The sequence below is a fragment of the Gossypium hirsutum genome, chromosome A02 (assembly GCF_007990345.1).
Source record: "Gossypium hirsutum isolate 1008001.06 chromosome A02, Gossypium_hirsutum_v2.1, whole genome shotgun sequence".
In the NCBI taxonomy this organism is placed as follows: Eukaryota; Viridiplantae; Streptophyta; class Magnoliopsida; order Malvales; family Malvaceae; genus Gossypium; species Gossypium hirsutum.
Window position 1 is genome coordinate 85,545,227 of NC_053425.1, and position 26,433 is coordinate 85,571,659.

The window sequence follows — 26,433 nt, forward strand, 5'->3', positions numbered from 1 at the left end:
GGATTGGTTTAGTATTTCAGTTCATTGGTTTTCTTAAATTTTAATTATATATTATTTTTAGTATTTAGTGTTATATCATAAAGATTAAATAAACAATAAAATATAGGTTTGTTGGAATAATTGTATTATTCTTTTAACAATTTTCAGAACGTTTTGTCCAGGATTATTTGTTTTCTCAAATGTCAGTATCTAATAAGCACCAATTTAGAAAAAAAAATTGAAAAAAGTATTCTTTATTTCTTCTCATATTGTTAAATTAATTTTAAAAATAAATATAATTTAATTTAAAATTATTAGTTAAAAGGATTGTTAATTTTATGACTTACTACTGTGATAGAACACTTAGTCTAAAATATAGGAAAAAACTATGATAAGTATAATTATAATTATTAATTAAAAATTTTACTTTGGGTTAATTTTTTTAAAAAAATTGTGTTTATTTATGCAAAATAGAATTATTACTTGGATTTGAGTTGTATACTAATTAAAATTGAAGCTTAGTTTTATAAGTAGCATTCGGTAATTAAGCATATCCATTCAGATAGTTTTTAAGAAAAATTACTAGTAAAAAAATGAAGATTTTTAGCCTAAGTTAGAATTATAAAAAAAGAAAGAATTAAAATAATGGTTCTTCAAAGAGACAATATCGAATCATTTTGAATAAAAACAGCATCGGAGCGTGTTTGAACAACAACGGCATCGGAGAGTAATTAAAGATTTTATTAATTGATGATGAGGAAATATGATATTATGATTTTTTTAAAATTTTTTTAAAATTTATAATATATGAAGCAAGCGCTCTTAAAATTCTCTCTCTTCTTCTTTTATTTATTTATTTATTGTTATCTATGTGTTATTTGTTTGGTGGACTTAAAAAATGTTGTGTGTTTGTTTTGAAAATAAAGTCAAATTTCAATAATTACTTTTTAATCACTATTATTAAATATATTTCTTATTTATCATGAATTATTATAATTGTTTCAATTTTTTTTTAAATTAATATTATAGTTTATTTTCTTATATAATTTCAAATTTGTATATTATTTAAAAACTAAAAAAAATTATCATTATTAATGATAGATAACAATAATTAAAAATATGTTATTTAAAAAATAATTAAAAATTAAACATATAAAGTTACATGCAATGCATACAACATTAAAATCTAAGATTCGGATGTCAAAAAATTTAAACTGAAAATGAAGATAGGAAGCAAACACAGATTTTGATGATAAACTTTTATAGGTTAAAATATGTTTTCGAATTTAGTTCTTATATATTTATTTCTAGAAATTTAGTTCATCTATTTTTCATATTTCAAAATTTAAGTTTAATTTTTAATAATACTAAAAAATTTTTGTTAAATTCAAGTTCATTACTACACCAATTTTTAGTTATATAACTACCAAGTGAATATTTTTTTAGGGTAAACTACAATAGAGGTTACCTAATTATGGTTTTTTATTTTTTTTCTGATCACCCAACTATGAAAAGTTATAAATGATTACGTAACTATTCAATTTTATCTTTTTTAGTCACCAACTGGCTACCATAAAATTGAAAATACCAAAACATCCAATATAGTTGGGTGACCATTTTGTAACTTTTCATAATTGGATAACCAAAAAAATCATAGTTGAGTGATTGCGAATATAATTTATACTTTTTATTTCAAAATGTCACACCAACAAATTTAATAAAAAAATTTATAGTGTTAACAACTGAATCTGAATTTTAAAATTTTAAAAATAGAGAGATTAAATTCTTGAAAGTAAAAATACAATGCCTAAATTTTAAATTGTGAAAAATAAAGGGATTTATGACATATTTTGCCATTTTGATAATACTATTTGACATATATATATATATGGTGAGTTTCAATAACTCACTTATCTTAATTAACCAATGGAGAGATAGCCATGAGAAGTGTTAGGATGCGAATAGAATTACCAGAAAACTTGGTCAAGAAAGCTGAAAGGATCTCTCGAGTAGATCCATTTATTGGTTTGGTGGAAATTGTAACATCCCAAAATAGGGCCTAAACGGAACAGTGGTTGTAAAACCACGAATTCGAGATAGAAAAGTTTATTCCGATTAATTTTTATAATTTACCGAGTGATTAGATGCATGTGTAAGAGTATCGATGGAAAATTTTATAGATAGCATGCTTAATTTGCCTACTAAGGCTTAATTGCAAAAGTTGATAAATATGAGTTTTTGATGCTAAAGTATTAAATTGAAGAATAATTGAAGTAGAGGTCCTTAAATGGTAATTAGACCATTAGGTTTTCATGGACAAAAATGGACATACATAGATAAAAATAACTAAAGTTTTAATGAAGGGTATTTTAGTCATTTGGTAATTAAAAGATTAAAAAGGGGAAAAAGAAGGCAAAATGTGCCCATCTTCTTCATTAGGCCAAAATTTCAAGGGTTCTTCATAGCTAGAGTTTTTTCAAGCTTCCAAGCTTCATAGTAAGTGATTCCAAGCCCCGTTTTTAATGTTCTTTACGTTTTTGAAGTCCCGGTAACTTGATTTAGCTTATTCTAGCAATAATTTAACCTAAGGTTCATATTTGGAAAAATACTCATCAGTCAAAATTTGTTTATTTTTACGTTTTATGGTAGAATATGAAGCTTGAAATTATGTTAAACAACTTGAGCTAAGCGATTTTAAGTGAAAACGAGTAAAATGACATAATCGGTAAAAATACCTAATGGTCATAAGTACATGTTAGAGTGGGAATTTGATGTTTTCGTCGGTAAATAAATGATCAAAATGTCATAAAACATAAGAATTAGGGATAAAGTTTCATTTTCGAGCCTTGGGGTAAAAGTGTAAATACGTAAAAGTTTAGGGGCAAAATTGTAATTTTTCCAGAGTTAGAGTTAAGGACTGTTTTGATAAATTTGAATATTAAATAAGTTAAATTTGCTATTATAGATCAAGAAGAACAAAATTAGGGGTTAGACTGAGGAAAGAAAAAGGTTAAGGACTAAATCAAAATATTTGATCGTATTTTGTATCGAGGTAAGTTTGCGGTAAATAAATGTAATGTTTTATTATTTATAATTAATGATGTTATTTTTCAGCATCTATATATTTATTTTGTAAATTTATTCCTTGATGATTCAAGCAAGAATTGACGGAGAAATGATACTTAAAAGTCCCAGTTGAACCTTAGGAATGTGTAGGATACAAATGTCATGACATTAGGGTTTAAGGATACCATGTAAGACCATGCCAAGGCATGGCATTGGTAAGTTTTACAAGGCAAGGAAATCATGTAAGACCATGTCAAGACATGGCATTGATAAACTATTATAAGGCAAATATCCCATGTAAGACCATGCCAAGGCAAGGCAATGGTGAGTTCATAAGGCAAGGATACCACGTAAGACCATGTCAAGACATGGCAATGGTAAGTTTAAAAAGGAAAGGTACCCATGTATCCTTAGTATTCCAAATGGTTCAACGGAAAATTCAAAAGTGTACCAAAGGGAAGGTAAAATAAGTCCATGTTCGAAAGGTGCAGGTTATCTTGATAATTCATTTAGAATGTTGTAACACCCCTTACCCGAGACCGTCTCCGGAATCGAGTACGAGATGTCATCCAATTTAACTTACCGATTCGGAGCATAAAAATTTGCTTTTAAAATTAAATTTACTGTTCATAACAACACTGTCCACCTGCACAACTGTCACTAATTTAATTATAACTTGAGTTACGAAACTCAAAATTTAAATCCGTAAATTTTCTGTGAAACTAGACTCATATTCCTTCTTACCATAAAATTTTCAGAATTTTTTACATAGCACATTAGTACAGTTTATTCATTAAAGTATCCCCTGTTTCACAGCTCACAGATCTGACCTCTTGGCGCTAAAAATCAAATATCTAATTGTACAGAATTCATATAAGGTTACCATTAATTTATTTTGAAAATAGACTCACTAAGGAATCTAAACATATAAATTATGACCTATAATTATTTCTTTACAATTTATAATGATTTTCTAAAGTTAGAACAGGGGACTCCAAAAACCATTCTGACCCTGTCTCACTAAAATTTAAATATCTCAAAATATAAAATTCCTTTGCCTACACCATTTCTTTCATGTAAAAATAGACTTGATAAGATTTAATTCTATATATCATTCACCCTCTAATTCCATTTCTACTATTTATGGTGATTTTTCACATTCACGTCACTGCTGCTGTCAAAGAAACTGCTTCTTTGAATTAGTTACCATTTAAACATACATAACTCCAAAACATATTCATTAATAACTACTTCAATAGCTAACATTAGCCATATCATTTGGACATGCTCAAAATGATTAAGACTCTATACATGCCATAGTTTAAACATTTTGAAAAGCACATAATACCGAGATGGTTATGATAGTGTGATACGAGCTCCGACGGTCCACTATTCGATCAAGTTCAAATCACTATAAAACAAAGGAAAGAAAGAGATGTGTAAGCTATAAATAGCTTAGTAAGTTACATGTAAACAATAATTACTCAATTAATAATTAACACTTTTAACATATAACTAATCAAAACATTTCTTAGCAATTTCAATCACTTACACATACACAATCTTACCAATTCACTTGCATATACATTTTCACACTTAACATTTCATATTCACTTTAATTCATTATTAATCCCGTTGAACACTTGGAATATACACGGATACGTAGAGATTTAGCACATAAGTGCCACACTGATATGTAGCCGAAGCTACCACTGATATGTAGCCGAAGCTACCACTGGATGTAGCCAAAGCTACCACTGAAATGTAGCCGAAGCTACCACTGAAATGTAGCCGAAGCTACCACTGATCAATAACACTGGAAATGTCCACGGGTCTGCTCACACAAGCTGTCAGGTGTCTGCAACACATGCTAGATCACCCAGCACCCGGGACTCACTGTAACACTGTAACACTGGTCTCTAGTGACATGTCACTTGTATCCAATTCTATTCCTAAGTTCAACCGGGAATTTACACTTAACACTTTATTTTCAACACTTTATCACTTGAATAATTCATGAACAACTTTCCTTCCACATTCAATATTAATTCACATATCAAATATAATTCACAATTTATACAAATATAACTATTATTTACATATAACTTACCTCGGATGCAAAACGACTATTTTTGTAATTTAATCACTTGCACTATTTCTTCTTTCTTGATCTATATTAACACAATTTAATACATTGTATCAATATTCCATTCAAATACAATTCATACACAACATTTTGACACATTTACATTTTTCCCCATAACTTTTCAAAAATTCCACTTTTGTCCCTAAGCTCGTAAAAATAAAATTCTCTAAATTCTTAAATTTCAAACTTCACTAAATCATATTTCATGCTCATAACGGGCCTCAATTTCACAAAATCACAACTTTATGCACACTTTACCATCTTTCACAATTTAGCCCTTTTTCAACATTTTTCATTGAAATTCATCTAGTAAAACTTGTAATTAACACTTCAAACATTCATTATCTAACATCACTAATCAATTTACAATTATATCATGAATGGGTCAATTTTTAAACTTTAATTTCATTTAAATTAAATGGTAGAAACATGAAATTCAAGCTTCAATAAGCATAAAAATACGAAAATAATTAAAAACGGGGCAAGAAATCACTTACAATTGAGCTTAGGAAAATCAAAACCCTTAACTATGGTAACCTGAAACTTTCGGCAGCAAGCTTCTGATTTTTTTGAAGAAGATGGACACTTATTTTCTCTTTATTTTGTCTTTTACCCAATTTGGACAAAAATGCCCTTGACCCATTACTTAGATATTTTTCTAGAAATACCCTTTTGTGTCCATAACACTAATTTATGGTCTAATTGCCACATAAACACTTCCAATTTCATGCAATAATTCAATTAAGTCATTTAATCACTAATTAGACACACTTTGCATTTTTCTCAATTTAGTCCTAAAAATTCAATTAAGCACTAAAGCATTAAAATTTCCTATCCATATTTTCACACAATATTTCAATCAATCAGTAACTAATAAAAATTTATAAAATTAAACTATTTCACTTCGAATTTGTGGTTACGAAACAACTATTCCGATTAGGCCCTATTTCGGGCTATCACAATTCTCCCCCCTTAGGGATTTTCGTCCCCGAAAATCTTACCAGTGAATAAGTTGGGATACTGTTTCCTCATAGCCTCCTCGGTTTCCCATGTTGCCTCTTCCACCCCATGTCGTTGCCATAACACTTTCACTAAAGCAATTTCTTTGTTTCTCAACTGTTTCACTTCTCGTGCCAAGATTCGAATCGGTTCTTCTTCGTATGTCATATCCGATCGAATTTCCACTTCAGTCGGTGAAATCACATGTGATGGGTCCGATTGATATCGCCTCAACATAGAAACATGAAACACATTATGAATTCTTTCCAATTCCGGTGGTAAAGGCAATCGATAAGCCACTGGACCAATTCTTTCTATCACTTCATACGGACCAATAAATCTTGGACTTAATTTGCCTTTACAGCCAAATCTCAAAATTTTCTTCCATGGAGACACTTTCAAAAATACTTTATCTCCCACTTGAAACTCAATCTCTTTTCTTTTCAAGTCCGCATACGACTTCTGTCGATCCGATGCAGCTTTCAAACAATCACGGATTATCTTCACTTTTTTTTCGGTTTCTTTTACCAAATCGACTCCATGTAACTGATTTTCATTAAGTTCAGTCCAATATAATGGAGTCCGACACTTTCGTCCATACAACGCTTCATAAGGTGCCATTTTTATGCTTGACTGATAACTATTATTATAAGCAAATTCCACCAAAGGTAAATATCTTTCCCAATTACCTTCAAATTCCAATACACAACATCTCAACATGTCTTCGAGTATTTGAATTACTCTTTCAGACTGTCCATCGGTTTGGGGATGGAATGCTGTACTAAAATTCAATTTAGTACCCAATGCCTCTTGTAATTTCTTCCAAAACCTTGAAGTAAATCGTGGATCTCTATCAGATATAATAGACATAGGTACACCATGTAATCGGACTATCTCAGCAATATACAATTCAGCTAACTTGTCAAGTGAAAAACTCATTCGCACAGGAATGAAATGAGCCGACTTAGTCAATCGATCAACTAACACCCAAATTGAGTCTTTCTTTTCGGTGACAATGGCAATCCAGAAACAAAATCCATAGTAATTCTATCCCATTTCCACTCGGGCACCATAATAGGTTGAAGTAATCCTGAAGGTACTTGGTGTTCAGCTTTTACTTGTTGGCACACTAAACACTTTGTCACATACTCGGAGATATCCCGTTTCATACCCGACCACCAATAAAATTTCTTCAAATCATTGTACATTTTTACACTACCGGGGTGAACTGCCAAATGACTATCATGTGCTTCTTGCAAAATTTTCTGAATTAAATCAACATTTTTCGGAACACATATTCTATCACGAAACATTAAACATCCATCTGAATCAATGGTCTAGCTTTTAACTCTGCAAACAATGATCCATCTTCAGTCAATGTTAATCTCGTATTCAAAGCTCTCAAAGCAAAGAGAGACTTTCTGCTCAAAGCATCAGCAACTATATTAGCTTTTCCCGGATGATAATCTATCACAAGTTCATAATCTTTCAACAATTCCAACCATCTTCTTTGCCGCAAATTCAGATCTTTTGTGTCATAACATATTTCAAACTTTTATGATCTGTAAAAACACGACATTTCTCACCATATAAATAATGACGCCAAATCTTCAAAGCAAAGACAATAGCAGCCAACTCTAAATCATGGGTAGGATAATTTCGTTCATGCGGTTTCAATTGTCGAGAAGCATACGCTATCACCTTTCCTTCTTGCATCAATACACATCCAAGCCCATTTAGTGACGCGTCACTATAAACAACAAATTCCTTTCCTGACTCAGGTTGCACTAACACTGGTGCCTCAGTTAAACACTTCTTTAATTTCTCAAAACTTTGTTGACACTCCTCGGTCCATTCGAACTTAACATCTTTTTGCAACAATTTTGTCATCGGTGAAGCTATCATCGAAAAACCTTCTACAAATCGACGATAATATCCGGCTAAGCCCAGAAAACTCCTAACTTCAGATACATTTCTTGGAGGCTTCCACTCAACTATTGCCGATATCTTATTCGGATCCACTCGAATGCCATCTCCCGAGACAATATGCCCCAAAAATCCAACTTCACTAAGCCAAAATTCACTTTTGCTAAATTTAGCAAACAATTTCTTTTCTCGCAGCGTTTGTAGCACAATTCTTAAATGTTCAGCATGCTCGGCTTCACTTCGGGAATAAATAAGAATATCATCTATAAACACCACAACAAATTTATCCAAATAGGGCCGGAAAATTCGATTCATCAAATCCATAAAAATAGCTGGAGCATTAGTCAGACCAAAAGGCATTACAAGAAATTCATAGTGGCCATATCGGGTTCTGAAAGCAGTCTTTGGCACATCTGAATCTTTAACCCTCAATTGATAATATCCGGATCTCAAATCAATTTTGGAAAACACTGTGGCATCCTTTAACTGATCAAACAAGTCATCTATTCGGGGTAATGGATACTTATTCTTCACTGTCACTTTGTTAAGTTGACGATAATCAATACACAATCTCAATGTCCCATCCTTTTTCTTCACAAATAGCACGGGAGCACCCCACGGAGAGTAACTTGGTCTAACAAATCCTTTATCTGTCAGCTCTTGTAATTGCACTTTTAATTCTTTTAATTCAGTTGGTGCCATTCTGTAGGGAGCAATCGATATTGGAGCAGTACCTGGCATTACTTCAATACCAAACTCTACTTCTCTAATCGGAGGCAAACCTGGCAACTCTTCTGGGAACACATCTACATATTCACATACCACTGGCACTGATTCGATCTTTATTTCAGACACTTTTGTGTTCAACACATAAGCAAGATATGCTTCACAACCATTTTTCAAACATTTCTGAGCAGACATGGCAGAAATCACAATTGGCATCACATTTGACTTATCTGTTTCAACCCGAAGAACTGTACCACTACCACACTTCAACTCAAGAATTTTCTGACTGCAATCTATCTTGGCCTTATGTAATGTCAACCAATCCATTCCCAAAATAACATCAAATTCATCAAATGGCAACAACATTAAGTTGGCAGGGAAACACTGACCTTGTATAATCAAAGGATAATTTTTGCATATTTTATCAACTATCACATGCTTGCCTAAAGGATTCGACACTTTAACCACATACTCAGTCAATTCAACACACAAATTCTTATCAGACACTAAATTCATGCATACATACGAGTGAGTAGAACCAGGATCAATCAATGCAAGAACATTAGTGTCGTAAAGAGAAAATATACCAGTGATCACATCAGGAGAAGATGCTTCCTCTCTAGCTCGGATGGCATAAGCTCTTGCTGGAGCTCCCACTTCAGATCTTACAGTCGTGTCTTTTGTTACGCCTCTACCACTAGTTCCAATCCCCACATTTCTCTGTGGTCTTCCTCTAGTAGTCACACTGCTCGATCTCACATTCTGAAACTTTTCTATCTCTTCTCTTTCCGGACAATCTTTCACAAAATGATCTTGAGATCCACATTTAAAACAAGCTCGGCTGATTAAATAACATTCCCCCAAATGTCGTTTTCCATAATGTTGACATTCTGGTCTAGTAGGTTTAACACTACCTGTACTTGCCATAGAAGTTGCCTGAGCTTTAGAACCTGAATATTGTCTTCCTCGATCTCTTTGAAAATTCACACTAGAAACATTCGATCGAGTATTCATTTCTTTAAACTTCTTCGCTTGAGACTGAAATGGCTTGCCCATTGATCTTTTTCTTTCATCTCTTGCTTCACTTTTCACCTTTCTTTTCTCTTTGCTCAATTCTTTAGCCTTGATAGCTCTTTCAACTAGTACCACTAACTCTTTAATTTCAAGAATTCCCACTAGCAATCAGATATCCTCGTTTAATCCATCTTCAAACCTTTTACACAATGTAGCTTCATTAGATACACACTCTTGGGCATACTTGCTTAATTTGACAAATTCTCGCTCATATTCGGCTACCGTCATGCGCCCTTGTTTCAATTCAAGAAACTCTTTTCTCTTTTGATCAATGAAACGCTGACTCACATACTTCTTTCGGAATTCTTCTTGAAAGAAGTCCCATGTAACTTTCTCTTTAGGCACCACTGACACTAAAGTTTTCCACCAATTATAAGCCGAATCCCTCAGCAATGAGATAGCACATTTGAGACTTTCTTCTGGAGTACAAGATAATTCATCCAACACTCTGATAGTATTATCAAGCCAGAACTCTGCTCTTTCAGGATCATCATTTACATTAGCTCGGAACTCTTCGGCTCCATACTTTCGAATTTTGTCCACTGGAGGCTTTGACAATTTTAACACTTCAGTTTGTTGAGGAGCTATGGGAACAGCTTGAGGAATAGGAGGGGGCGGAGGAGGTTGAGCATTAGGATTAGTTCTAACAAACTCAGTGTACCAATTGTTCATCATTTGGAGAAAAGCTTCTCGAGCCTCATCTTCTTGACCCTGAGTCTCGAATCGACTTTCAACAGGCACATTACTTTGAGCATCATCAGCTGCATCTCGGTTAGAATCCATTACTATAAAAAAAAACATTTTAAGATGTCAGGAGTCGTCACACTATCATTATTCAATTATGGCATGTATAGATAGTCTATTACACTCGCTACGTTAGTCCGAGAATCGACTAAACCGTAGCTCTGATACCACTAAATGTAACACCCCTTACCCGAGACCGTCTCCGGAATCGAGTACGAGATGTCATCCAATTTAACTTACCGATTCGGAGCATAAAAATTTGCTTTTAAAATTAAATTCACTGTTCATAACAACACTATCCACCTGCGCAACTGTCACTAATTTAATTATAACTTGAGTTACGAAACTCAAAATTTAAATCCGTAAATTTTCTGTGAAACTAGACTCATATTCCTTCTTACCATAAAATTTTCAGAATTTTTGACTTATCACATTAGTACATTTTATTCATTAAAGTATCCCCTGTTTCACAGCTCGACAGATCTGACCTCTTGGCGCTAAAAATCAAATATCTAATTGTACAGAATTCATATAAGGTTACCATTAATTTATTTTGAAAATAGACTCACTAAGGAATCTAAACATATAAATTATGACCTATAATTATTTCTGTACAATTTATAATGATTTTCTAAAGTTAGAACAGGGGACTTCAAAAACCATTCTGACCCTGTCTCACTAAAATTTAAATATCTCAAAATATAAAATTCATTTGCCTACACCGTTTCTTTCATGTAAAATAGACTTGATAAGATTTAATTCTATATATCATTCACCCTCTAATTCCATTTCTACTATTTATGGTGATTTTTCACATTCACGTCACTGCTGCTGTCAAAGAAACTGCTTCTTTGAATTAGTTACCATTTAAACATACATAACTCCAAAACATATTCATTAATAACTACTTCAATAGCTAACATTAGCCATATCATTTGGACATGCTCAAAATGATTAAGACTCTATACATGCCATAGTTTAAACATTTTGAAAAGCACATAATACCGAGATGGTTATGATAGTGTGATACGAGCTCCGACGGTCCACTATTCGATCAAGTTCAAATCACTATAAAACAAAGGAAAGAAAGAGATGTGTAAGTTATAAATAGCTTAGTAAGTTACATGTAAACAATAATTACTCAATTAATAATTAACACTTTTAACATATAACTAATCAAAACATTTCTTAGCAATTTCAATCACTTACACATACACAATCTTACCAATTCACTTGCATATACATTTTCACACTTAACATTTCATATTCACTTTAATTCATTATTAATCCCGTTGAACACTTGGAATATACACGGATACGTAGAGATTTAGCACATAAGTGCCACACTGATATGTAGCCGAAGCTACCACTGATATGTAGCCGAAGCTACCACTGGATGTAGCCAAAGCTACCACTGAAATGTAGCCGAAGCTACCACTGAAATGTAGCCGAAGCTACCACTGATCAATAACACTGGAAATGTCCACGGGTCTGCTCACACAAGCTGTCAGGTGTCTGCAACACATGCTAGATCACCCAGCACCCGGGACTCACTGTAACACTGTAACACTGGTCTCTAGTGACATGTCACTTGTATCCAATTCTATTCCTAAGTTCAACCGGGAATTTACACTTAACACTTTATTTTCAACACTTTATCACTTGAATAATTCATGAACAACTTTCCTTCCACATTCAATATTAATTCACATATCAAATATAATTCACAATTTATACAAATATAACTATTATTTACATATAACTTACCTCGGATGCAAAACGACTATTTTTGTAATTTAGTCGATAACTTTCTCTTTTCCCCGATCACTTGCACTATTTCTTCTTTCTTGATCTATATTAACACAATTTAATACATTGTATCAATATTCCATTCAAATACAATTCATACACAACATTTTGACACATTTACATTTTTCCCCATAACTTTTCAAAAATTCCACTTTTGTCCCTAAGCTCGTAAAAATAAAATTCTCTAAATTCTTAAATTTCAAACTTCACTAAATCATATTTCATGCTCATAACGGGCCTCAATTTCACAAAATCACAACTTTATGCACACTTTACCATCTTTCACAATTTAGCCCTTTTTCAACATTTTTCATTGAAATTCATCTAGTAAAACTTGTAATTAACACTTCAAACATTCATTATCTAACATCACTAATCAATTTACAATTATATCATGAATGGGTCAATTTTTAAACTTTAATTTCATTTAAATTAAATGGTAGAAACATGAAATTCAAGCTTCAATAAGCATAAAAATACGAAAATAATTAAAAACGGGGCAAGAAATCACTTACAATTGAGCTTAGGAAAATCAAAACCCTTAACTATGGTAACCTGAAACTTTCGGCAGCAAGCTTCTGATTTTTTTGAAGAAGATGGACACTTATTTTCTCTTTATTTTGTCTTTTACCCAATTTGGACAAAAATGCCCTTGACCCATTACTTAGATATTTTTCTAGAAATACCCTTTTGTGTCCATAACACTAATTTATGGTCTAATTGCCACATAAACACTTCCAATTTCATGCAATAATTCAATTAAGTCATTTAATCACTAATTAGACACACTTTGCATTTTTCTCAATTTAGTCTTAAAAATTCAATTAAGCACTAAAGCATTAAAATTTCCTATCCATATTTTCACACAATATTTCAATCAATCAGTAACTAATAAAAATTTATAAAATTAAACTATTTCACTTCGGATTTGTGGTTACGAAACCACTATTCCGATTAGGCCCTATTTCGGGCTATCACAAATGTTGTTATTTATTTACATGCAAACTCACTAAGCTTTGTGTTTACTCCCTTTCTTTTCTCTCTTTTTTATAGGATCGCAAAGCCAACTCGAAAAATCGTAAGGACGTCGAAGATCGCCTCACACTATCAACGAGTTATCTCGGTATTTTGTGACTAGAAATACTTTAAGTTATGGCATGTATAGGGACTTGGCTATTTTGTGTGTATGTCCTTATGATATGATTAAAGAATGGCATGTGAATACTTGGTAATGATTAGCTTATGATATAGCTAAATAAGAACATGTTTTGGTATTATGTATGCCTAAATGAGGTTTGATGCAAAGAAACTATGAAAGAGTAAGAGTTGGCCATGGAACAGTTAGGAAACAACACCAATGACATGGTTTTGAAAAATCACTAAAAATTATAGAAATGGAATTAAGGGGTGAATGAGATATAGAATTAAAGCTTATTGAGTCTATTTTCATAGGAAAGAAACAGAGCAAGCAAAGGAAGTCTATATACTGAGATATTTAAATTTCTGTAAGACTGGTTCGGATTGACTTCATGATCCCCTGTTCCAACTTTGGAAAATCACTAGAAATTGTACAAAAAGAATTATAATCAAAGTTTATATGTCTATTTTCATCAGAAATAAACGGAAACATTATTCGGTTTTTGTATAATGAGATAACCGATTTTTTGTGAAGAGAGGTCAGGTCCGTTGAACTGCGAAACAGGGGAACCTTTAATGAATAAACTGTACTAATTGGCCAAACCAAAAATTTTGGAAAAATTTTGGTAAGAAGATATATGAGTCTAGTTTCAGGAAAAATTTACGGATTTAAATTTTGAGTTTCGTAACTCGAGTTATAATTAATTTAGTGATTGTTACGCAGATGGACAGTTTTATTATGAATAGTGAAATAAATTGTTTTGATTTGTGTAAGTAATCGGAAAATTTTTAATATTCCTGGTTTGGTCCCGAACCATTCCAATTGCACGTTTTAGGGCCTCAAGGGCCCTTTTTAGGGATTTATTGGATGAATGTGAGTGAATTAATATTTTTTTAAAAGTAAATTTTTTTTATGCCCCGAACAGATAAGATAAGTTTGGTAACGCTTCATGCTCGACTCCGACGACGGTTTTGGGTAAGGAGTGTTACAAAAATAATAAAATTGTATGGAAAGATGACTGACGACATCGTTTCGATTAGAGAGGCTTCCAATATGCTATGGGAATCTAACAATAGTAATAGACAAAACTAAGGGATTTCCATTCGGAGTTGGAAAGCACTTACGAAACTGAAAAAATCCTTATAAGATGATTTTGCAGAAACCAATGAATAGCCATTTATTGGGGGACTTGAATGGCTATTCAGCAATTTTTGCTGCATTAGCCTGTAATGAGTGTTCAACTGAATAAGCTTTACAGTAAACAAAACAATAGAATGGGTTCCAATGCTTTGAATAAGGCATGAATGGCTATAATGGCTATGGCATAGTCATTCTTGTGAACCAACCATAGCAGGTGACGAGCTTCTATATGACTTTCACGTGCATGCTCAAGACAGTATGGAAGGGTAGGAATGATGTTATTTTTAACAAGTCAACACCAAACCCGTAAGGTGCCTTTAAGTAGGTTCAACTATTGGTACGCCGTAATCATGGCTTCCTTTAATAACAAAGGAAACATGAGATTTCTTGAAGAAGAAATCAGGGAAGATACAAGAGCCAACTACAGTCCATTCAAGTGCCTGAAGAAGATATTGGTTGGAACCTCTATATGTACGTGGTTAAAGGGAATGGATCTGAATCTTTGGAGGAGCAACGATAGTTAAAAACTGGGGTGGAAATTTCTTTATCACTTGCAGACACCTAATGATTCTTTTGGAGGCTTCAACACTCCTTGAGGAACAATAGATCAAACTTTACAGATTGATAAACAAAGAAAAGGGCTGGACCAAAATCATTCTTGGCAAATTACAAGTGAATTAGGAATTTTTTTCTGACACACTACTGACAAACAAAGTCAAACTAATTCAAGGTAATAACGAAATTCTGGAACGGAGAAAAGAGACCAATGTGCTTCGAATATTGTACTCTTTTGATAGTAGTCCAAATATGCTTATTTATTTCAATGCTCCTTATACAACAACAGTACCCCCCCCCAAAAAAAAAAAATCGTCACCATTTTCTAGGTACTTAATGGCGGGGCGGTCATATGGATTCAGGATGCAATCGGAGATGGAAAGCATCTAGGAAAATGACTAATGCGACAGACTTATCAGTGTTTATTAAAATGCGATGAAGAAAATATCAGCATTTTCTAAAACATGACAGATTGAATTCAACTCGATGTATAAAGAAACCGTTGGGTAATTTAACCTTCTCAACATTTATTCACCTTTCCCTTAATCGTATTTACAATCAATACATGTATGCTAAATTGATGTTCTAGGATTGATGAATTTGAAATCTTAATTTACTAATATTGTTTCATTAACTCTCGGCTCGGTTGTTTTAACTAAGCTAGCATCATCATTCTCGCCCAGTTTCATGTTGTTTTCCTTCTCATTTCTAGACACAAAAATGGGATCACCATTTAAGTTGAGCTTGTTGATGCTGTTTACATTGTTCTTTAACCAACATGTCAAGACCTGCCAATGAACACTTTTTCTTTAAGGCAGAAAATGGTAGCCTAAAAATAAGGAAAAAGTTCAGTTCTGAGTGTACAGATTCAAACCCAAACTTGCTGAAAAGGTGACTGCTTAAATTAACCGAGTTACAATATAAATGTAAACCAGATAAAGCAAATAACATTTATTGATTTTTTCTATCCCTTTGCATTTAACACAGCATTTCTAGTGGAGCTGGTGACAAAAAGACTAGACGTACAACTCTACAAGTCCATTACAAGATGTTCGTTAAAAAAAATTATAGAAAAAGAGTACTTTGAAAACTTAAACATGTAACCGCAACTGCACAACATTTCCCAATTTTCTTTCATCTCAAATACAAAACAGGCCTAAAAGTAGCCTATTCTTTTTAAGGATGCCCCCCACCCCACCCCACCTCAAGTTATATTACATGCAATGAAACGGTAATGATGCATGTAACATCACAGCTCCATTATTTCAAAAGAATATTTACCATCATTGAAGTGCCCTTGAGATTCTACGACAGGCCCATTCAAGCACAATAACCTTACACCGTCCTCTTTGGATCACGAGCAGCTGCAAGATGGTCCTGCCAGATTGAAACCAGATACAAGATTATTGTAGGTGTAATCCACAAACAATCCTATTGGCCCGGCATATCTATTAAATGATATTCCAGGCAGGACCTCATAAATTTTGATAAGTAATGGAACTATTACTTCAAGAATATAACTCATCATGTGTAAAAGAAATTGGTACAAGACTATCTAAAAGTAATATATGCTAGAACTTAAACTCACCGAAATGAAGTCAAATGCTCTGGTATCCTCTTTCTTTGAACTGTTCATCATTGAACTAGGTGTTTGACTTGGAAAATTTGTCTGGAATATGTCTGGGAGAGGTGACCCTCCATTAGATCCATTGGAAACATTATTGAAGCCAGCATTTTGTGCATTAAGATTCCCAAAATGTTGTAAGTTGGACATTGTTGCAAGCAATTGCTGCTGAGCAAAGAAACTTCCCATAGAACCATAATTCATTGGCTGAGATAAGGCTGGGTTCAACATTAATCCAGGAGGGATGGCAAATGGCATGTTCCCTAAAGGAAACGTTGTGTTTGAATTCATCCCAGTGGCTTGGGAACCAAGAAGACCACCCAAAGCATCATTAGAAGCTTGATAGCTAGAATGAGTGTTGACATCGGCAAATATATCTTCAGGGTGTGCCTCAGAAAAGATTCCTTTCTGCTTCAAACTAGGTGGATTCTCATTCATAGACAAGCCAGCCATCAAATCATTAATATCAGTTTTTTTATTTGCGGGCTCAATTGGAGCTGCAGGATTGGTCCCAAAGATATCGATTAGTTCAGATTTTTCATTTGCAGTCACACAATTATCACTCATAGCTGACTTGTCATCTACACTCATCCCAGAGAAGAGATCATCCACATTTTCTCTTCCCTCAGTAGTGTGAAAAGAGACATCTGCAAAGGGATCATCATCATTTTTCAGTTCACTGGTGCTGAGATTAGTACCAATACCATCTCCAAGTAAGTCATCAATAAGGGGTGTTGCTGTCCGTACTGCAGTATTTTGATCATTTTGATCTTTTGTGGAACTATCTAGTCCATTGTAATCATCCGGATCACCAGTGTCGATCAGGTCAGGCATTTGAACAGGTGTGGTCTCAGCTTTCAAAAACTTTTCTGAAGTACTTGCCAAACCACCAGGTTGTTCCCCATTCAAAAGGACTAATACCTGTTTAATAAGCAAATATATATATGTCAACTGTGGCATCTATTTCATTAAATCAGTAAATCGTATCCTACCAGCTTTAAATTAGTATTCAGTGTAAATAATAACTTTTTAAAGTCATAGAGCACTATAGCATAATGTGACATAATGTGACATCAATTGAGAGCCATCTTAAAATATCTCAATCTGTAGGTTCAAGGAAAAGGTAGAGATGAAACTGTCCTCAAATAATAATGGAGAGGAAACAAAAGACTAATCAATATTTCTCTGAACTGATGTTTAAGGGGAAAAAATGAAGCAGCAACCAAAATTTAATTAATACATAATAGAAGTTTCCTAGATTTTTTAATTAATATTATTTAAAAGAAGCACCAACAAACAACACATTAGATTTGCATAAATATGCCATCAATAAATGCAATACCTTAATGAACTCAAACAGGATGGAAATTCAATTGGCCTTCCTACACTTATCATGAAACCAAAATACAAATGACATTTCAAGTGAACCTCAAAAAAAAAAAAAAAATTCCATATCGCTAAAAGCAAGTTGTTAAGCATAAGTTAGTTCAATTTTCCTTTATTTCCCATGACATTAGTTTACAGAATGAGAACTTACTGTAGTTGCTACATAAATCAAAGGGGTAAAGGAGAAAGAACCTACAAGCATGCCATCAAAAACAATGCTCTGGGCTGGCATTAAAGCATAACAAAAATGATATTTTCGTCTTTCTGATTAAAAGTAAAACAGAGGGTTGACTGAGATATTTACCTTGTTAGCCTTTTCTCTGAGGGAAGCTTGGGGAGACTCAGAACATCTCAAAACAACTTCTTTGCTCTCGGTAAAGTAAGAAGCCACAACTAAGAAATGCTCATCTTCCTTTTTCCTCAAAATGGACTCAAGCACACATACAGCTTTCATGCGAACCTGGTCACCGGTAGTTCTGGTCAAGGTTAAAAGATACCTAAAAACACAAAAATTCCAATCCATTCTCTTTTTTTTTTTTTTGGGAAAGAAGTCAATATAGAATTATCACCGATACATGGGCATGTAATAAGTACGGTGTGCCTCCATGTACAGCAAAGTGATTAAGGTGAAACTGACTTGGGTAGATAGTTTAGGTTCAAGCCAAGTTCCCCACCCCACCCCTATGGTTTCCGATAGATAGGTGCAGAGAGTTACCTGCCACATTGGAGATAGAAGCTTTGTTTCAAGGGCATGACTTAAAGCCAAAGCATCAAGCTTTGCAGCCTCCACAAGGAAAGCCTGAATGGCATCTCGAGTAGGTTGGAGACGAACGCCACCAGATGTCACAATGGTTTCCAACAATCTCTCTTCACGAGTTTTACTCTCTTTATTTGAGTTGGATTCCCCATTTGTTGTTTCAGTCTGTAATACTATTGAATCCTGGCCCCAAGGTCCACTAGCAGAATTACCGGAAACCCTTTTAGTGTCAGTATGCAATGTAACAGGTTCATACCTATCAGAATGGTCAATTTCTTTAGTCAAAGACCTTTGAAGTGTAGGGCTTTTGTAGTTCCCATTATCATTCTTTCTAAGTGAATGGCCCTGAGTGAAACTACTGATTCCCTGCTTGAGGGAAGCACTTCCAATGCCAACCACCTCACTTAGAAATGATTTCTTATCATCAGATGGCATTTCAAAGTTTGAGTTCCCAAATCCTTGTATTCGTTTGTTAAGGTCGTCTGCAGGAGGAGGCTTACTAGCATTTTTCTCCTCTGCAAATATAGCAGAAATAGCCTCATGAGCTGTGTCCCGAACAGCCTTATTGAGTGCATCCCCCTTCAAAGGATTCGGTTGCCCTCTGTAATGGAATAACTCACGCACCACTGCAGAGTTCCGCTGCATTTCTCTCCTAAACTCCACACCAGACTTTCCCACAGCATATTTTATTAGCCGCAAAGCCTGTAAAAGTCCCACTACAAATTGAGTATCAACATGTTTTGATATTTCATAATAATAGAAACACATGGTAACTTAGACTCTTTACATGTAAAAACTTCTTCGCCTTCGGAGAATATTAGGCTCCTCTCCTTGTTTTGTTAATAGCCTTTTGCTTTAGTTGCATTTATATACAAACACAAGTCATGCTTTGATACAGATATTTAACTACAAAAAAACTCAGTTAAAGTTCTCCGATCGTTACTTCACTGCTTACTTCACTGCTTGATTGCATGACTAAATTGAGTTCAAAACTTTAACTTTGTAACTTTCCCAGGAAAATTTCCCCAGAGAAACGACAACTTGATTACAATTGACTAGATTTAACCAAATTGAAACAAAATTGAGAGCAAATTGAAACGGAATTACCTTTTGTTTGACGATGGGGCTTTTATGATCGAGTCGTTTCAGTATAAATTCAGAGACCTCTTTAACGATACTAACATGAGACGATCTCAAGAGCTCGCAGATCTCTTCTAGCTTATAAACGGGAGTTACTTTGTCTTCATCCGAGGTTGCTCCATCAATCATCCGCGATCTCCAGTACGACTCCACCGCTCGCCTGCTTGAATCCATTACAAAAAATTGAAGGGGAAAAAGGGGTAAAACCCTCAAATTCTTTGATTGAATCGAGAGGTTTAAGGTGGATCTATTTGGTATTGGTTGGATGAAGAAAGGGGCGTTGAAAAGAAGGGAAATCGTTGAATTTCGATGAATAGGGATTGAATTAGGGCAAAGACAGATTTTGGATTTGTGAACGAAGGCTTACACCGTGGTGCTAGGCTCACAGACCCGTCAGGTTGTTAAATTTGTCTGTCCCTTGCGCATGGTTGCCAGAACAGGTGTTAAATGTTTGGGACCGTGGTCAAGGTAACGCTGTCAATTCCGGCTGTTTTGTTGATAAATTTACAAAATTTATTATACTAAAAAGTCGCATTTAAAAATTTTTTTTTGCATTTTCCACTTAAAAATAATTAATTAATTCCCTTACCTTAAAAAAAAATCCACCTATTAAAAAATTCACCATTAAACAATCACATAAAATATTCAAAGTAAAATTAATTTTTATTTGGAAAAAAAATATAAAATCTATCATGTTAAAAGTATCATAGAGGTTCTCGTACTAAGAGTTAGATTACATTTTGCTCCATTTAAAAAAAAAGTAAATTAATCATTTTACATTAGATCAAAGAGCAAAATGACCATTTTATTAAATTTTTTACCTATTTCTAACGTTAAGTGATGAAGTGGCTAACAAAGCAACCAAACAGCAACTCATGATCTATCACGTATACCTCATGCTGATGTGCATTTTACTATATTAAAAAATAATTTTAAAAAATATAAAATTCCTAAAACTAAATAAATTTCTAAAACTTAATAGAAAGTTATTAAGAATTTAATTCTTAAAAATTCCAAGAAAATTTTTTATAATTATTTAAGAAATCACTCTAGAATGAATATGGACAAACTCTTGTCCAAATTCATTTGGGTCTAAACCACTATGTGTCCAAGTCATTCCAGTTGTTTTTAATAATTTTTAATTTTTTAAATATTTTTATAACTTATTATAATTCTTAATAATTTTTAAAATTTTTAAATTTTGGAAATTTTTATAATTATTTGGAAAACCATGTCAATAATTCATCTTCAAAGGTGTTTTTTTAAATAATTATAAAAAATTTATTTATCTTTTAAGATTTTTAAATTTTGTTTAAATATTTCCACGTCCACATGAGGTTTATGTGACACACCACGTTTGCAATTAATAGTAGAAATAGATGAAATTGTTAACAAAATGAATAGTTTGTTATTTGATCTAAGGCTAAGAGATTAGAAAAGATAGAAAATCTACAAGAGAGTCATGACAATAATGAGATCTATAAGAACGCAGTTAAAATTCTTAAGACTTACTGTTTGGAGGAGGATGAAGAGACACTACCTCCTGGTGATGGTATTCAGCAAAATTTCCAATTTGGAGGGAATGGGATTAAGGTTCCATATGGAGGATTTAGCTTTAATTGAAGGTTTGTATCTTTTTCCAAATTTATTCACTTTTTCATTGAAGTTAACTATTTAACTTTATCGATCTAGTTTACTGAAATTGCAAGTCTTCATAGCTTGGTTAAATAAATCAAGCAGTTGTTAACTGGGGTGTTATGATTGTTGTTTGGGTTGAAGTTTTTGGTTGGGGCACCTCATGTTTGAGGAAACCACCATTTCTTATCTTATTGAAACTTTCTATCTTCCATTTTCTCTCTAAAGAATCAATGAAGCCCTTATTGAAAAGTGAGAGATTGAGGGTGGAAATTGTTGGAGTATGCCAAAATACCAATCATATAATGATTGTAATAACATATATTTACTTAGTTTATTAATAAAGACATTGTCATTATTGTTTTTAGTCTTTATTTTTGTGTTAAATAAACTATATAATGATAAAGTCCTAAGAATGATCATTTATAAATGTCTTTAGTCAAATATTATTGTGGGCTTGGACAATAATAATACATTGAGACTAATATGTGATTGATTGATAGCAAGTGTTGTTATGGATATGCAATATCAAGTCAACAAATAAGTATATGTAAGAGAATAATATACTGGAATAACCCACCAGGAGAATGCTTCTTGGATTGTTATGTAGTAATCACGACACTTCTCATGGTGATAATTGTATGTATGATCCTTAAGACTTGAAATCATCATTGTTTCAACATCATGAGTTGTATGCTTTCAGACAATCAAACTCTGAGATCATCATCATTAAACCACCTAATCCTAGTTAAACTAAGAGATTTTTTTCTATTGAAATAGACTTCTACAATTAAAAAAGGTTTCACCTCCTCTCCCTATAAATGATGGCATTGGTAAGGCTAAAAACAAAACTTTGAGATATTGATTCTACTCGAAAATAGTGAGAATTTATTTTCTAAAATAAATTTTACCTTTCAGAATAACAATTCAACCAATCTCTATTGAGAGAGAATTTTTCTTTCCCACTGAAAGTAAAGTAAATAATTTTTGGTTTTGTGTTTTATTCAAATACGTTTGAGCCCACAGTTGAAGCAGTTTATAGTACGAAAATAACGAAGAAGGCCATTCAGTTGAAAGCAGAGAACAATAATGATCCATCTAGTAAAAAACACAGGTGTGTTTTCAATAAAAGGGTTTATTGTTATAAATATCACATACCAGCTATATTACACCCCTCACTCATTCTAGTTTCCAGACTCGAGCTATAAGATGCTACAACAATTAACAGAACAATTCGCATGTAATCACTAAAACAACAAAACAATTGATAATCTATGTTTACCATGATTAACAACCAAATTCGAGTCTTAATCAAACTTACAAAAGCTCTTAAGTTGACCCAAGTTCAAATAAGGACTAAATTGCAAACTTTTAAACATCAAGGAAAATTTCACAAAACATGGTCACATAGTCGTGTGCATGGGTCATGTTACAAACTAAAATTGTGTAAAATTGGAGTCTCACAGTCGTGTATCCAGGCTGTGTAATTCACTAAAGCCGTGTGGACCTAAATGCAAAAACTTACAAACATTCACACGATCGTGTAGTTGGGTCGTGTGAGAGATTAAAATCGTGTGGAAAATAAAATGACCATATCTATAGTACCATTTGAGTTCGTGACCAGCCCGTATAACAAACTGAAATCGTGTTTACTAAAACCTTTCAATTTATAAAGAGCACATGACCGTGTCACTTGCTCAAGTCTGAGACACGACCTTGTGTTGGCCTGTGTATGCAATATATGCCTTACTACGCAAACTATCAAACCGAAGCTTTTCCTAAGTCATGAATATGCATATAACCATTCTTTAAACCTGCCTAAAATACACAATAACCATGCCAAAACATAATATTTCATATTTCTAACCAATATGCCTTAAGGCACCATTACAAACATGAATCAATACCAAAGTACATCCCATTTTCATGCCAAATTAGAACATAACCATGCATATGTCTAATATGAAATCTGTGACAGCCCAAAATTGACCCTAGTCGGGAAGTGGTTTCGGGACCACAAAACCGAGTCATAAAATAATTGATTTCCATATTCTATGCTTATTATGTGTGTACATGAGTATGTGGAAGTTTCATTCTCCAATTTTGCAAATTGCATGAGAAATTATTAAATAGGGATTGATATGAGACATGGTGAAAATATGATAGGCTAATTTAAAATGGTCTATTAATGCATGTTGTGAAAATGATGGGTTTGCATGTCAAATTACCCAAAATTTGGGCTAGTGGTTGGCCATGCTATGGGTGGAAACATGTTGGGAACATGTTGGCCTAGTGAGGTATGTAGGAAAAAAATAAAATAAGGGGCATGGGCATAAAATAATGAAAAGGAGTATGATGAATACAAAAAAAAATGTGTGTAGTTGTTCCCCCCCATTGCCGTGAGCTAAAGAAAAGAAAGGAGAAAATTTTTTGTTCATCCTTTCTCATCTTCATTTAGCCGAAACTAGAAAGAAAAAACAAAGAAAAAAAATGCTCATCCTTTGGTTCATCCTTGGCCAAAAATTTAAGGAGGAAGGAAGAAGAAAGGTTGAAGAGGTTCGGCCATGCATGTAGCTAGGCTAAGGTATGTTTGATGATGTTCCATGAGATGCATGCATGTTTTAGTTGTTAGCTTGAGTTCTACCTAGCCCATGGTCTAAATCTTGCTATGTGATGGAAATGACACTCGGCCATGGATGCATCATTCTTGGTTGATGTTTGATGTTGTGGTGATGAGGCATGAGGATGAGTTAAGATTCGGCCTAGGTGGAGTTTGTGTTAATGCCATTGCATGCTAAATATGAAGCTTGTTAATGATGCATGTGATGGTGGCTTGATGATTCTTGAACCTCCTTTTTAGCATTTTTGAGTGAGCACATATGTGCATTGGTTGCTAAATGGAGAAGAATCGGCTAGCAAGTTGTGTGCTAAGGCCGAATATAACTTTTGCATGTTAATGAGCAATGCATGTGTTAAATTGATGGAAAGGGAGAGGATGCTTTACTAGTGTGTATATGTGTGTATTAGCCAAGTTTTGAACTTGAAACAAAAGGGTGTTTAGTCAATACAAGTGACCATACTTGTAGAATGTATTAAGTGTTGAAATCGGCCCCAAAATAGACATGCATATTCGGCCAAGGGGGAAAAAATTAGCTAAAATGTTGAGTTTGATTCATGATTCCGTACATATGTGACTTTAATGTCTAATGTATAAATATGGGCTAAGTGCCTTGTGTTCCTCTTTTCGATGCTCAAATGATTAAATCAATTTATTTGTTTAATTAAGCTCAAGAGCAAAGGGGAACTAAATCCGATAAAGGGAAGGAAAAGTGGTCGAATAGCTATCGGAATCGTTCGACAACACCCGAGGTAAGTTCTTGAGTAAGAGAGCTTAAATTATGATGTGATTAGATCATGTTTTAAGCAAATTAAAATCATGCTCTTTGTGTGGCTATTGAGCCGAATTTGCAAGAATGATAAATGTCTTGTGTTTGAGTTTTGCTAACGAAAATGAAATACGAATGGGCCATGATTTATTGTTAAATGTGCATGGTTATTTGAATGATGTCCGGGCTAAGTCCCGAAGGCTTGTGCTAAGTGACAATATCCGGACTAAGATCCGAAGGCATTTGTGCGAGATACTAATTCCGGGCTAAGCCCGAAGGCATTTGTGCGAGATACTAATTCCGGGCTAAGCCCGAAGGCATTTGTGCGAGATACTAATTCCGGGCTAAGCCCGAAGGCATTTGTGCGAGTTACTAAATCCGGGTTAAGTCCCGAAGGCATTTGTGTGAATTACTATAACCGGGCTATGTCCCGAAGGCATTTGAACGAGGAGCTATATCCGGTTAAATTCCGAAGGTACGTGATTTGGGAATGAATGAACTTGCTGTAAAATTCCAGTTAATACTCTCGAAACATCCCAACATTGAGGTATGTTTCGTATGTGCTTGAATTTAGTTGAGCCCTTACAAATAAGTATTCGCTCAGTTGATAAACGAGCTACCGGCCTTTGGCTGAGTTGATCTTTTGTGTATGTACATAAGGGTTGATAATGTGAAGCAAGTACGATATCGTAAATTTGTGCATATGAAATTATCCGTTTAGCTATATGAATGCTATACTTTTGTTGTGCTGGAATTCCTTGCTCAAAACTTACTAAGCATAAATTGCTTACTCCGTTTCATTGCTCCTCTGTTTTATAGATTTGGTTCTCCAACTATCGGACTCGGGATCTTGAGGTCAATGTCGCCCACACTATCAAAGCCCCCTTTTGGTACAATTTTGGTTGAACTTCGAAATGGCATGTATAGGACTACCCGTTTGTTGTGGGTCGTGGACCCTTTGGACATGTATAAATTTTGGATAGCCATGCGAAAATGGCTTATATGTGTTTGAGTATATTGTTATAATCATTTGGTGTGGATATGCTTGACAAGGATTGGCCATGGGAATGGTTAATCACTTTCATAAATTGTGCTATTTATGCAAAAAGGGCTAGTTGAATCATGGAAACCATGAAATAGGTAAAGTCTACCTTAAAGGCAGATGCTGACAGCAGCAGTGAGGTAGATTTGGAAAATCACTAA

General features: G+C 33.8%; 1 protein-coding gene across 2 annotated transcripts; it reads right to left on the reverse strand.

The window, feature by feature from the left end:
- Positions 1-15,809: 15,809 nt before the first annotated feature.
- On the reverse strand, positions 15,810-20,694 carry LOC107951927 (protein MODIFIED TRANSPORT TO THE VACUOLE 1). Of its 2 annotated transcripts, XR_001698679.2 has the most exons (6): positions 20,177-20,665; positions 19,028-19,771; positions 18,617-18,772; positions 16,891-17,847; positions 16,584-16,679; positions 15,810-16,090 (listed from the first exon to the last, which is right to left on the reverse strand). XR_001698679.2 is itself a non-coding variant. In XM_016887111.2 (5 exons), the coding sequence occupies exons 1-5, from the start codon at positions 20,381-20,383 to the stop codon at positions 16,638-16,640; spliced, it is 2,106 nt and encodes a 701-aa protein (XP_016742600.1). In that variant the 5' UTR covers positions 20,384-20,694; the 3' UTR covers positions 16,230-16,637. The 2 variants fall into 2 exon arrangements, 1 of the variants encoding a protein (XP_016742600.1); XM_016887111.2 differs by lacking the exon at positions 15,810-16,090 and having other exon boundaries at positions 16,230-16,679; positions 20,177-20,694.
- Positions 20,695-26,433: the final 5,739 nt, after the last annotated feature.